General features: G+C 37.7%; 1 protein-coding gene across 2 annotated transcripts in view; it reads left to right on the top strand.

Annotated features, from left to right (window-relative positions):
• Nucleotides 1-15,563, top strand: part of FBXW8 (F-box and WD repeat domain containing 8) — a 128,460-nt gene that overhangs the window by 82,478 nt on the left and 30,419 nt on the right. For both annotated transcript variants that reach the window (XM_036929516.2, XM_036929517.2), the window contains exons 6-7: nt 6,884-7,080; nt 10,087-10,293. In XM_036929516.2, the coding sequence (XP_036785411.1) occupies nt 6,884-7,080; nt 10,087-10,293 (404 nt within the window). The remainder of the gene's footprint in view (nt 1-6,883; nt 7,081-10,086; nt 10,294-15,563) is intronic.

Raw genomic sequence — 15,563 nt, 5'->3', positions numbered from 1 at the left:
TGGCAGTTTTATTTCTCTTTATTGTTTACTGTGATGTCTCCAAACAAATGCATTGCAGAAGTATTTGGAAGAGGCACATCTTGGAATGTGCTTATCTCCTATTTAATGTGTAGAGCCAGTGGCATTTTCTGCTGCATATCTGTTTCTTCTGGATCAGAATGGAAAGAATTTGCCAGAATATTTGCCAGGGGAATGAATATGTTGTGGAACCGTTTGCGATCTACTCATCCCTCAGGTTTACCATACTTCTTAGTACACTGTGTTTTACATCTGAAGCAACATTTAACTTTTAAGAAAGCTTTGCTTTTGTTTGTGATCACCTACTTAGCCTACTGACAGTTTGAAAGTCTTGCAGAGCAGCCCAAATATATTATTTTCTTCTGACTCTCTATATTTATTTAGTGCTGAATGATACTTACAGTAAGATCCTAAGTGCAGAGCATGTACTCTGTAAAGACAAAGTACAAGACAAGCAAAAAGAAAGATGGGAAGATGGTTTGCAAGGAGGAGAAAAGCAAAAGACTTTATCAGTTTTAGGTAATAGAAGGTTATAGAATATAGGACTGGATTTATGGGCAAGAGGAAATTAGCATTATTAATAGATCGAATATGCTTTGTAACACAGCAGGCACTATAGAATACACAAAAAGGTAAAAATGGTTGTCTCTCTAGCGTTTTGTATGGTTTATCTCCTTTAATCTGTCAGCAGTTCTGTGTAGTAGGTAATGTTTAGTTTTACAGGTGAGGAAATAGATCCACAGCTTAAAGTAACTTGCCCAAGACTTTCAGTTAGCAAGTGGTGGTGCTAACTGAACTCAAATAACCACAGACTGTGTTATCTCCACACACTATTTTTCAGTGAATTTGGAAAAATAAAAACAGTTGGAAATGGAATAGGAGATTATTCAGCAAGATGTAGAACTATTTTGGAGGGTAAATCTTTGATGGGAAAGAAGTAGCTTAGTATATAGGAATGATAAAGAGAAATTATATGGTGAGAAAAGAAGAATCAATGGCATTCCAAATACAAAAAAGTTTATATTTCTGATAGAAAAGTGTGTAAGTTCTTGTAGATGATTGGTTCTCAGACTCGAATGCACATGCCCAGAGTTGCTTGCCCAAGAGTCTGCATTTCTAACATGCCCCCAGGTGATGGTGCTGTGGCTAGTCCGGGGACTACACCTGAGCATCACTGCTGTAGACAAGTCAAGAAAGGTGGGGGCGTGGCCAACAGGTGTATGATAAATTCATATGGGTAGCAGCGTTCAGGGGGTGTAGAGGTAAATCAGGGTTTTTAACAAGTGGGGTAGTCAAGCTCGTGTTTTAGAACTATGTAAAATAAAGCACCAGGCTAACTGGCTAGAAGAGGGTAGTGGTGAGGAAGGATGTAAAATACTTACAAGAACCTCTTACAGTGTAACTCAATGGCTGATTTCAGATACTGCTAGCATCTAGATCAGTGCCTGGTATATAACACATGCTCAGTAATTGTTTGTTGCATGTGATCTTGTATCTCTTAGAATAGCTATCATCAAAAATGAGAGAACAAATGCTGGTAAGGATGTGGAGAAAAGGGAACCCTTGTGCACCATTAGTGGAAATAGCCACTAAATTGTTACAGCCCCTATGGAAAACAGTTCGGAGGTTCCTCAAAAAATTAGAAATAGAACTACTATATAGTCCAGCAATTCCACTTCTGGGTATCTATATATCCAAAGGAAAAAAATCAACCTTCCAAAGAGATATAGGCTTCCCCCATGTTCTTTGTAGCATTAGTCACAATAGCCAAGACATGGAAACAGCCTAAATGTAGGTGAACCAATGAATGAATAAAGAAAATATGGCATAAGTATAAATGTAATGTGATTCAGCCATTAAAAAGAATAAGGAAATCCTGCCATTTGGAACAATATGGATGAACCTTGAGGGCATTATGCTAAGTGAAATAAGTCAGAGAAAGACAGATGCTGTATGATCTCACTTATATGTGGAATCCAAAATAAAACCGATCAGATTTGTGGTTGCTGGGATTGAAAAATTGGGTGAAAGTGGTCAAAGTGGTACAAATTTCCAGATAAATAAGTTCTAGGGATATACTTTACAACATCATGATTATAGTTCACATTACTGTATTGCACATTCTCATTATAAGGAAAATGAAATTTTAATTGTAAGGTGATATGAATGTTAATTATTGAGGTAATTATTTCATAAGATATACATATATTGAATCATGTTGCACACCTTAAGCTTATACAGTGTTATATGTCAATTATATTTTAATAAAACTGTAAATTATTTGTGGCATAAATGGATAATTAGGAGAATGAATTAAGAATTCTGTATGTTAAAACTACTCAGTAATTACCAACCAGCTTCTCAGACCACAAAGATATGAAACTAGAAATAAATTACACAAAGAAAACAAAAAAAGCCCACAAACACATGGAGGCTTAACAACATTCTCCTAAATAATCAATGGATCAATGACCAAATAAAAACAGAAATCAAGCAGTATATGAAGGCAAATGATAACAATAACTCAACACTGCAAAATCTGTGGGACCCAGCAAAGGCCGTGCTAAGAGGGAAGTATATTGCAATACAGGCTTACCTCAGGAAAGAAGAACAATCCCATATGAACAGTCTATTAATTAACTCACAATTAATGAAACTAGAAAAAAAAGAACAAATGAGGCCCAAAGTCAGTAGAAGGAGGGACATAATAAAGATTAGAGCATAAATAAATAAAAGTGAGAATAATAAAACAATAGAAAGAATCAATGAAAGCAGGAGCTGGTTCTTCGAGAAAATAAGCAAAATAGATAAACCCCTAGCCAGACTTACCAAGAAAAAAAGAGTCTACACACATAAACAGAATCAGAAATAAGAAAGGAAAAATCACCATGGACACCACAGAAATACAAAGAATTAGGAGAGAATACTATGAAAAATTATTTGCTAACAAATTGAATAACATAGAAGAAATGGACAACTTTCTAGAAAAATACAACCTTCCAAGGCTGACCCAGAAGAAACAGAAAAACTGAACAGACCAATTACTAGCAATGAAATTGAATTGGTAATCAAAAAACTACCTAGGAACAAAACCCCTGTACCAGATGGCTTCACTGCTGAATTTTATCAGACATTTAGTGAAGACTTAATGCCCATCCTCCTTGAAGTTTTCCAAAAAGTAGAAGAGGAGGGAATACTTCCAAACTCATTCTATGAGGCCAGCATCACTCTATTACCAAAACCAGACAAAAACACCACAAAAAAAGAAAATTACAGACCAATATCCCTGATGAACATAGATGCAAAAATATTCAACAAAATTCTAGCAAACCAAATTCAAAAATACATCAGAAAGGTCATCCATCATGATCAAGTAGAATTTATTTCAGGGATGCAAGGATGGTACAATATTCATAAATCCATCAATATCATCCACCACATCAACAAAAAGGACAAAAACCACATGATCATCTCCATAGATGCTGAAAAAGCATTCAACAAAATTCAATATCCATTCATGATAAAAACTCTCAACAAAATGGGTCTAGAGGGCAGTACCTCAACATAATAAAGGCCATATACAACAAACCCACAGCCAACATCATACTTAATAGCAAGAAGCTGAAAGCCTTTTCTTTAAGATCGGAAACAAGACAAGGATACCTACTCTCCCTGCTTTTATTCAACATAGTACTGGAGGTCCTAGCCATGGCAATCAGACAACACAAAGAAATAAAAGGCATCCAAATTGGTAAGGAAGAAGCCGAACTGTCACTGCTTGCAGATGACATGATATTGTACACAAAAAACCCTAAAGAATCCACTCAAAAACTACTAGAACTAATATTGGAATTCAGCAAAGTTGCAGGGTACAAAATTAATACACAGAAACCTGTTGCATTCCTATACACTAACGATGAACTAGCAGAAAGAGAAATCAGGAAAACAATTCCATTCACAATTGCATCAAAAAGAATAAAATACCTAGGAATAAACCTAACCAAGGAAGTGAAAGACCTGTACTCTGAAAACTACAAGACACTCATGAGAGAAATTAAAGAAGATACCAATAAATGGAAACACATCCCATGCTCATGGATAGGAAGAATTAATATTGTCAAAATGTCCATCCTGCCTAAAGCAATCTATGCATTCAATGCAATCCCTATCAAAATACCAACAGCATTCTTCAACGAACTAGAGCAAAAAGCTCTAAAATTCATATGGAACCACAAAAGACCCCGAATAGCTAAAGCAATCCTGAGAAGGAAGAATAAAGTTGGGGGGATTACACTTCCCAATTTCAAGCTCTACTACAAAGCCACAATAATCAAGACAATTTGGTACTGGCACAAGAACAGACCCATAGATCAATGGAACTGAATAGAGAGCCCAGATATAAACCCAAGCATATGTGTTCAATTAACATGATAAAGGAGTCATGGATATACAATGGGGAATGACAGCCTCTTCAACAACTGGTGTTGGCAAAAGTGGACAGCTACATTAAGAGAATGAAACTGGATTATTGTCTACTCCATACACAAAAGTAAACTCGAAATGGATGAAAGACCTGAATGTAAGTCATGAAACCATAAAATTCTTAGAAGGAAACATAGGAAAAACTCTCTTGAATATAAACATGAGCAACTTTTTTCTGAACATACCTCCTTGGGCAAGGGAAACAAAGCAAAAGTGAACAAATGGGACTACATCAAGCTAAAAAGCTTCTATACAGCAAAGGACACCATCAGTAGAACAAAAAGGCATCCTACAGTAGGGGAGAATATGTTTGTAAATGACATATCCGACAAGGTGTTAACATCCAAAATATATAAAGAACTCACATGTCTCAACATCCAAAAAGCAAATAACCCTATTAAAAAATAGGTGGAGGATATGAACAGACAATTTTCCAAAGAAATTCAGATGGTCAACAGGCACATGAGAAGATGCTCCACATCACTAATTAACAGGGAAATACATATTAAAACCATAATGAAATATCACCTCACACCAGTTAGGACGGCCAATATTGAAAAGACTAGGAACAACAAATGCTGGCAAGGATGTGGAGAAAGGGGAACCCTCCTACACTGCTGGTGGGAATGTAAATTAGTTCAACCACTGTGGAAAGAAATATGGAGGTTCCTCAAAAGACTAAAAATAGAAATACCATTTGACCCAGGAATTCCACTTCTAGAAATTTACCCAAAGAAAACAAGATCTCAGATTCAAAAAGACATATGCACCCCTATGTATATTGCAGCACTATTTACAATAGCCAAGATATGGAAGCAACCTAAGTGTGCATCAGTAGATAAATAGGTAAAGAAGATGTGGTACATAATACACAATGGAATACTATTCAGCCATAAGAAGAAAACAAATCCTACCATTTGCAACAACATGCATGGGGCTAAAGGGTATTATGCTCAGTGAAATAAGCCAGGCAGAGAAAGACAAGTGCCAAATGATTTCCATCATTTGTGGAATATAACAACGAAGCAAAACTGAAGGAACAAAACAGCATCAGACTCACAGACTCCAAGAAGGGACTAGCTAGCGGTTACCAAAGGGGAGGGGTGGGGGAGGGTGAGTGGGGAGGCAGGGAGAAGGGGACTGAGGGTTATTATGATTGCTACACATGGTATGGAATGGGTCACGGGGAAGACAGTGTAGCACAGAAAAGACAAGTAGTGACTCTGTGACATCTTACTACACTGATGGACAGTGACCTAAATGAGTTATGGCGGGGACTTAATCATATGGGTAAATGTAGTATCCACAATGTTTTCCTTTGAAACCTTCATAAGATTGTATATCAATGATACCTTAATAAAATAAATAAGCAAACAAACAAACTACTCAGTAAGTAATATAGGTCCTCCCGTTTTTCTTAGGTCTCATAAAAACTTTAAAAATTTTATCTTTTTGGTAAAGGTAATTTTGCAGGAAATTTCAGAATATACAAGGGAATATACAGTACATTTCCTTTCTATTCTTGACTTTTCCCATTGGCTTCTTTCCTTAAAGGCCAATCATTAACAGTTTCTTGTCTATCCTTCTAGGATAGTCTATGTATACATTTGTGTGTGTGTGTGTCTGTAAATTTTTTTTTTTTTAAACGGAAGTAGTGTAGCATACTATAACTATTTGGCCTTTACTTTTCTCATTTAACAGTTTATTTTATTGGTCATTCCATACAAGACTGACTCACTCCTTTTTAACTGCTCATTTTATTGAAATGCCAAACTATGGAAGTACCATTATTTAAGTAGTTCTCTATTTGTGGACATTTAGTTAGCTCCAATCTTTTGACATAACTAAAAACATTAGTGTCTTCTCTATAAAGTTTGTCATTTGAAAAATATTGTCAAATTGCTTCCAGAGTTGGATAAATTAGTTTACATTCCCACCAACAATTCAAGAGACAGTGTATTTCCTCATAACCTCCACAACAAAACATTTAATGAAATTTTTTCTTTGTCAGTTTCATTGATGAAAAATAGTATCCTATTGCAGTTTTTATTTGCATTTTTCTAATTGTGAGTAAAGTTTTACAATTCTATTATATTTTATGTCAGTTACATTTCTTTTCCTGTGAACAGTATGCATCATGTCCTTTGCTCATTTTCCTTATTGCTTTTTTTTTCTTATTGAGTCTTAGAAGCTTTTTATACATTAAGGAAATTGGCCCTTTGTTACATGTGATGTGAATATTTGATGTGAAAATCTGAGATCAAATTTTTCACCAACTTAACCATTTGTCTTTTAATTTTCTTTATTGTGCATGATTATTTTATAATTGTGCACATTAGTGAATTTTATAAATTACCTGCATTGTTCTTTTTTTCCTACATAGGATTTCTTAATATTTGGGATCTAAGGACTGGAAAGTATCCTATTCATCGTTTTGAGCATGATGCAAGAATACAAGCACTAGCTCTCAGCCAGGAAGATGCAACGGTTGCCACAGCTTCTGCTTTTGATGTTGTAATGTTGTATCCCAATGAAGAGGGATATTGGCAAATAGCTGCAGAATTTGAAGTTCAGAAACTGGTGAGCTTTTAGTCCAGTCATCTTATTTCTCATTTTAGAATCTCTGAGTTTAATACAAAGAGGTAGTAATGATATTGGCAGCTCCCATTCACCCAGAGCTTCCTGTGGACCTTATACCCATAAATGTCATAACAGCCTTGTAAAACAGGTAGACTGTTTTCTCCAATTACCAAGAAGCCAGTAGAGTTTTAAAGTAGTGAATTGACTTGCCCAAGGTCTCAAAGTCAAGAAGTTATGCTTCTAACATGAGGGCTGACTTCAGAGCTAGAATTTCTCATCACTGTGGTCTGCAGCCTCCTCACAGTAACAGGATGTTCACCCCTAAAAATCTGAGATCAGTTTCTGGCCTAATGCATAAGTGAGAATGAGATCAGTGGTATCATCCAGGTCCATATGCGAAGGAAGATTTCCATCCTACACTTCCTTCTTCCCAAGATTTTCTCATCTGGAATTAAGAGTAACTCTAGAGTGAAAATAGATTTAAGTCAGTGTTAAGTGGGTAGCCATGTTCCAGGATGTCATGTGTGAAGTTCAGCCAACCTTAAGAGTTCTTTGCTTAGAGCTTATTTCTGACTTCAGTTGTACATGAGCCTCTCCATTTGTATGATGGGAGACAATTTGGTGGTAAGAGGGAAGAGCTCAAATCTGTCTGTATTGAATTTGTATTTAATTTAAACAAACTTGATTTTTGGCACAGGTAGGAGAGTGAACAGAAAAGCCAACATTGAATAACAAATTGATGGCGTGACCTGGAAGAAATCCTATTCCTCTCCCTTTTTCCTGGTGAAAATCTTGTTAGACTTGAATAACTAAAAAGCCATGGCATCACTACCTCACCTCCATAAGCACCTTGTCCCTTTAATGATCATTCTCTGCAGTTTGGGTGTAATGTCCCCCACGACTGCCTGATGCTGTCATTTTCTCTTGGGGTTTTGTTAGAAAAATGTTAAAATACCTTTTTTCTGTTTATTTTCAGAACTACCATAGTGCCTATTATTGGCCTCTGACTATAAAGAACACTGTAGAGCAGCAATAATTATATAAACTCAGTTCTTAAAATGTGAAACCCTCTATAAAGTGCAAATACTGCCTTGGCAATAAGGTGGCATCTGGGCACTGACTGGAGGCTTTTTGAAGTAGTTGACAGCTCCCAGCAAATAGCACAACCACATTCAACCTGAGATTCTTGGTCCGTCAGAAATGCAACATAAGGTGAAATTAAATAGCTAGACTAAGGATGTTGATTTTAGGAAAATAAATGATTTTTAGAACGGGGGAGAGGACAGGCAAGTAACTGCTTTTGGAAGCATGTGTTGTAACAACAAGTTAAGTATTATTTGTCACCCTGGATAAGGGGTTGCCACAGAATGCACTGTCACTGGAAAAGACCCCCAGGCCCACAGAGCTGGGACATTTTTGTCTTCCCCAGATAGGCTCCCTGAATCACCATGGCAGTGTGCCTGGGTTTGTAATAGTGGCCTAGAACATCTGTCCTTTGTGATGGGCCTTCAGCTCTGGATGTGGGGCTGCCACTCACACTACTGGGCTGGAGGATTAGCAAAGTCACCGGATGTTTACTTCCTTTCAGTCTCCCCTGGGCAATCCTCAGGATTCAGGGTTTTGAACACATTTCGCATATTGTCAGGGCAATGCTATCCTTTTACACCGTGGGTTTTCATAATTACACAGTGTGGCTCACCTTCTGCCTTTGTACCCTCAGAATTTATTCAAGGAAGTGAAAGCCTGGTGTAAATTGTACTTGGGGGAAATGTGCCATTATGAGCACAGAGAAGCACATTACTCCTGAAGGGAGCTCCTCAGCCTGTGCAGGCGAGAGGAAGGGGTTGCGATAATGCACTCAGGAGTACTGTGGTAGTGTGAAAAGGCTTGGAGTGACTTTCCTGCCCTCGCATGGCACTGAAACCAGGGGAAAGCAGATGATTCAGATACTCTCAAAGACCATTTTGCAACACATTTTTGATATTCACCCAAATGTTAAAATGTGATTTTTGCTAATTTGGAACTGAATAGATTTAATTTTATTTATTCAGATTCTTGTTAAAAAAAAACTTTTAATTTTTGAATGGCATTGTACCCTCATGGTTGAGAATTTAAGACACACTAAAGTTTACAGCAAGAAGTCTCCCTTCCACCCCATTCCACAACTCATTTCCCTCCTTGAAGGCAGCTATCAAGAGAAGATTTATGCATGTACAAGCCAAGTACTTGGACATCATATGCTTCCTGTGCTCCAGCGTCGTGTATGTCAGCACACTGTGAACCCTGTTACCTTGCTTCCTTGCTTTTTACCCCCAGTTTCATCTTGGAGGTGATCCCATTTCATCAGTTTATAAAGAATGTCTTTATGCTTTTTTCTGTGACCACATGGTATTCCGATGCATAGATGTGCTGCAAGTTATTTCATTAGCCCCTTAATAATGTGTATTTAGGTTTTTCCAGTTTTTAGATAGGACAGAATAGTGCTATAGCAAATAACCTTGTGCACAGTCATTTTGCATTTATGTATTTGTAAGTAAATTATAAATTTGTAAGTAAATTCCCAGAAGTGACTTGCCTGGTTGGAGTATCTGTGCATTTGACATTTTGATAAGTGTTGTCAGATTTCCCTCCATAAAAGTTGGACCAGACTACATCCCACTAACCATAAGTGGGATCCATAAATGTGGTGGTTCCCCCTCCACTTTCAGCTGAGTTTCTTACCAAAACTAATTGATCTTTACCGATGTAACAGTTGAAAATGGTATCTCCATGATTTTTACCTTGTATTTCTCTTATTAAGAGCATATTGTGTTTCTTTTTCAATGAACATCTTCATTTGTGGAAGAACTGTTTCATTTCCTGTGTACTGTCCCTTTGGCCATCTTTTTCTCTTGGGGTGCGGGTCTTCTCATTGCTGTGTAGGAGGAACTGTGTATTTCTGACCAAGTCAGGAGAAGAACTGTAGGTGAGACTTGAAAGACTAAAACAACTCTTATCCTTTAACAGGTTGACTACCTTGAAATAGTTCCAGATACCGGAAGGTACCCTGTGGCAGTAGCCACTGCTGGAGATCTGGTATACCTGCTAAAAGCTGAAGACTCCGCCAGAACCCTCCATTATGTCTACGGCCAGCCTGTCACATGTCTAGATGTCTCAGCCAACCAGGCTGCTTTTGGTGTGAAGAGTCTGGGATGGGTGTACGAAGGAAACAAGGTACAAAAATAGCAAGATGTATGATTAACAAAAAAGAACACAGGTTTTATTTTTTAGAAGGCAATTAAGAAGTTAAAGCTCTCTGATTTTTTAAAAATATATTCCAGCAATATATATTCAGCATGGTAAAAAAATTTAGTGCTTCAAAAGGTTATAGAGCCCGTTTCTTTTGTCCTCCCATTCTCCAGTCCCACTCCACAGAATAAACTATTAATCTTTTTTAAGTATCCATCTAGAAAATGCATAAATAGGTACATGTAAACACTAAAAACATATCTTTGTAGAAATGAACTCACAGTATATGTACTCTTCGGGACCCAACATTTGTATTCAGTAATGTACCTTGGAGATATTCCGTGTCAGCACATGCCAGGCTCCTTCTTCTAGGATTCCGGTGTATGCTTACAACCATAGTCTGTTTAACCATCTCCTCACCGGTGGGCATTTAGGTTGCTTTCACTGTTCGGACTATTCTAGACAATGCTACAATGTATATTGCAACTTGTGAAAGTCCTTGCATAGTCTATCTCTAGGATAAATTCTTGGCAATTATGTAGCTTGGTCAGAGGGTGTATGTGCTTAAGATGTTGATGGACATTGCCAAATCGCCCTCTAAAAAGTTTGCACCAAAATTTACAGTCTCACTAGTTCATAAACATGCCTTTTGATACACTCTTTGAGCCAGAAGCAGGAAGACCAGTTTTTAATTGAAATTCTTTGCACAATGACTAAATTTTACCCCTGTCTAACATCTTACTATCCTGACTGTAGGCCAAGTACTTAGTCCTAAAGCTGATTTATAAAACTCTCTTTCTATTCCAGTAGAGTCAGGAGAAAGGGATAATGTTTTCTTTTGTCCTATTTTTCTTCCAATTTGCCTGCTCTTGACCCTTCTGGCAGTGGGTGTAATCCCCTGGGAGGGAACTTCTCTGAGCCAGCAGCACCTCTGATGACATCCTTCTCCTAAGGGAAGAGGCCCCTTTCCTCGCAGCAGTACTGTGAACTGGAGAAGAGCCAGGCTCTGAACACACAAACAGGTCCAGTCCCAGCCTTACTGTCTATTGTCCTGTATGACCTTAAGCAAGTTGCTTAACCTCCTTTATGCCCAGTTTTCTCATTTGTAAAAGGGAATTCATAAAAGTACCTACTTCATACAACTGTAGGATTAAATAAAAACATGTATGTAAAGCTTTAAGTGTAGTGCCTGTCATGCAACAGTTAACCATCACTTTGTGCTTCCTGTTGGTTTCTACCACTGCTGTTTGATTCTGGCCTCTGGTTGTGCATTTTACCTTTTGTTTCTCCTACGTATAGTCACCTGTAAAGCCAAATCCCATTCATCTAGGTGTTCACTGGTTTTGCAATTTAGTAAGTGCTCAAAGAATTGAAGCACCCTAGATTCCAATTAAATATTCTTCATCCAGGAAGATAGATAGGGTAGCAGGAAATTCGTGTGGCTTATTGTACTCTGGCTGTGAGAAGGAACTCCGTCTGTGCACAAGCTGGTCTGTTGTGTTGGAGCATATTCAGCATATTGTAGCTGGAGAGTCTGTGATGATATAACTCCTTGTGTTGTGCCTTCCTGGGAAGTGGGGGAAAGGGGCAGCAGCTGGTTTCCTAAGGCAGTTTCCTCTCTTGGCCTTTGAAAAAATTTCCTTTTCTGATCCCTGGTGAGCTCATTTGTTGAGAGAAGGGAGACTATTTGCTATCTAATTTTTCATCCCTCATGCCTTCAGGTTCTGGTTATCTCATATTTTTCTCAAGTTCTCAGTATAGTGAGGTGATCGTTATTTTTAGTACTAGGCTGGTTTAAATTTTTCATATTTTTAATAAGTTTTTCATCTGGCAGGTGCTATTTCTCTTTGACTTATCTGTGACTTTATTTCTATAGTGATATAATCATAGTGGATATATTTGGGAAACAAGTTAAAGGGGAGTTCAACACAAAATTAGACTGGGATCATCCTTTAGATATTGATGTAAATAGGTGCTTTTTGGATGCCTCTCAAAATTTCTAACCCAACTAAAAGTATTAATTTTAAGAATCAGCTGATTAATAGATTAATTTTATGAAAATTCATTTGTAAAAGTTTGTAGCCCCTCAAATAACTTGCTACCTGGTATTTGTCATTGGTATTTTAAAACTAAGAGTGGAAGCAGGGGATTTTATTTTATTTTATTTTATTTTTTATTGAAGTATAGTTGATAAACTATTATATTTAACTGTAGGTTCTTACTGTGTTTCCTTTCATTATTTCTTTAATGTATGTTTGTGTACACAGGGAACTGTGTAATAATAACAACTATGGATATTTAGGACATCACACAGAACAGAAATTTTTTAATGAGATGCTCACTTTGTAATATCAAAGGCATGAAAGAAAAGGACCAGATGATTTATGCCTTCTTTTAATTAAACATTTAGGTGCTTGAGGGAAAAAAAAAGTGGAAGTGAATTTGCTACAAGAATGTTCTTTAAGTATCTCTTTGAAATCTGACAGTAACATTTAGTCATCCAGATATTTTTGTGAGCACGACACCAAACCTTCAAACACCTACAAGGGTGGATGGCTGCTGGTCATTAGTAGTGCTGATGGTAACTTTGCCTTGAGATGTTTCTCCAACATGAACATGAGGAAAGCCAACCTTTATCTGAAACTTCCCTTATTTTTGCAGAGGCAGGATTTTCCACTGATTGCGTCTGATGGATTTTCTGTTTCCTCAGAAAAACCTGCATTTTTAAGAAATGTAATTGTCTTAAAACATTATTGTATGAATTAAGTCGAGTCATGGTGGTTCTGTGAGATTTTAGTATCATCCCGCTATCCTATAACCTACTGTCGTAATTCTCAAATAGTCTCACGTAGCACTTAGTGTCCCTGGCCTCAGGAATACCATGCTTTGACCATATCTATGCTTTGCCTGGCAGCATGTGTCCCAGCACATTTTATTACATTTTGTTAGGTTGGTGTGAGACTATTAGGAGTAGGGTTTGCCTGGAGGTACATTCACATGGGGGAGTTTGTGTCTGTGCCTCTGGTCTGTATATTTAGGATTTAGATGAAGCCTTTATGAGAACAGAAAGTTTGATTTCTTTGTACATGATACAGAACTATTGTTCAGCTCTTGTCCATTATTAATTAACTATGATAAAAGCAGACAGTGAAGTCCACATGTTGATACAGAATTTGAGTCAGGAACCAAAATTTCCCTAACCTGTGGAAGTGTTCCAGAGGTGGTATTTTTGTTTAGTTGGAGAATATCCTCACACCACATGATGATCACATTAGTATTTTATAGGCACCACAGCTGTCTAAGCATCAGGTAGTAATGGTTCAAATTCATCCATTCATATATCTGGCCAGCCCGCCCATTATGTATTTATCTCAGATAGTCACAGGGCACCTGTTGTGTTCCTGGCATGGGAATGTTCAAACAGCATTCTGCACAGATTTCAACAAACTGGTACTTGTCAAGTAATGTAACTCTGTTAATAAACATAGTTTTCTAAGGAAATGAAACCAAGTAATGTTGCAAAGATTTATTTAATCTTTAGAAAAGGCTTGAAATACAGCTGGTAGTTCAATTATTTCCAAGGGTAGGAACGTAGAAGGATCAGAGAGAGAGAATGGGAGTGCTCTGGTACATCTTGTTTGCCTGTGGTCCAGGGGTTCCCAGCCTTTTGGATTGCAGAGGTCAGAATTAGGGGCCACACTTGGGTTTGCCAGCATTTTCTTTGGCCAAGAAAAAAAATGGCTATATTATCATTTTCACTCTTTTTTAAAAGATCAGACCTTTAAACATCTTTAAGGGAAGAAAAATAGAATTTTTTACTAGGTAGTGCATTCACGTGATTCAGAAATCAGAAGATATGAAAGGGAGAGTGTGTAGTAAAGACAATGTCTGCCTCTTCCTTTGGACCTGCCAGACAGTTTCCTTTCCTGGAGCCAAGACCATGGTGCCAGTTTCTTGTGCATCCTTCCAGAGAGACTTTATGCATATGTAAGCACATGACTGATACATGCCCTCAATCCCCTCTTTTAAAAAATATAAATGTTAAAATACTATGTTATTGTTCAGTACCTTGCTTTTCCTGCAACAAAATCTTTTGGAGATCATTTCATTATTTCTATGACATAATAAGGAACTTCCTGGTGCTTTTGTATTTGTGACTTTATGGTATTATACCTGATGGATGTACCTGAATTAATTCAGCTAGCCCCTGTTGGTGGCTGTCAATTGCTGCCAGTCTGTCACTATTATGAATAATTATTGGTCCATGTGAATGTATTTGTAGGATTTCTCCTCAAACTAGACTTGCTGGGTCAAAGGCATCTATCTGTGTCTTCATAACTGCAGTAGCCATTGTCCTGTGTTGAAGGTGTCTCTTGAGGTGGTGGATGGCAGCACACCCCAGGCCCCCAGCAGGTCTTTGACATCTTTTCTCTCAAAAGCTTTACGTACAACAAAGATCACAATCATATGAGGCCAGAGGGATATACAGAGATCAGTCTGGTCCTGCACCTCATTTAAATTATTTTGCAGAGATACTTAAATTATCTCTGCTTTGGGGATGAATAACTATTCCTCTGGAATCATGTGGCTTTACCTAGATGCAACAGGGCTGACAGCCCTCTCAGGCCACTGTTAGAGTGGAAGGAGCTATGGCATGTGCCAAGCACTGATGTGTGACCCCTCTCGGCTAATGTAGTACCATTCAAGAGCAAGTCCATCGTTCTTTTAAAGATGGTAAGCTGACTTGCCTCTTTTCTCTTCTGTGAGATGAGGATTGGATCCATGACCTTTGGGTTCCTGCCCAACACCCACATTCTTAATTCTCTTGAGTAAGTGATTAGGTGGTTTAAACTTTTTCTGTTGCCCATGGAGTTGTGTTGAGCTGATCTGCCATTGGAGTCTTCTGGGTAGCTGATGGCTCCTGAAATGTATTGAGGAATCTATTGCTTTACTGTTTCTTCTCTGATGAGCTCTCCTAAGGGATCTCATTGTTGTTAACAGAGATGATTGGGAATTCATCAAGGCCTGTGTCTTGCTGGGCAGTAAGTATGTGGTAAGAAGGTCTGCTCAAAGATCTTCCACTTCAGATAAGAACAGATTCTTAGCTTTGGTATTGCATTCTTGGGTTTCCAAACTTTGGTAATGTAAGTGACCTTTGAGGTTGCCATTGCTCAGTGGCATAGGATTGTAAAATAAAACAAATATAATAAACATCTGAAAACATCTCCTCATGCTGCAGTGCAAACCTCACTGTC

This window comes from Manis pentadactyla, chromosome 14, assembly GCF_030020395.1.
Source record: "Manis pentadactyla isolate mManPen7 chromosome 14, mManPen7.hap1, whole genome shotgun sequence".
NCBI lineage: Eukaryota > Metazoa > Chordata > Mammalia > Pholidota > Manidae > Manis > Manis pentadactyla.
Note: the sequence above shows the minus strand (reverse complement) of the source record. Positions and strands in the feature narration are given on the sequence as shown.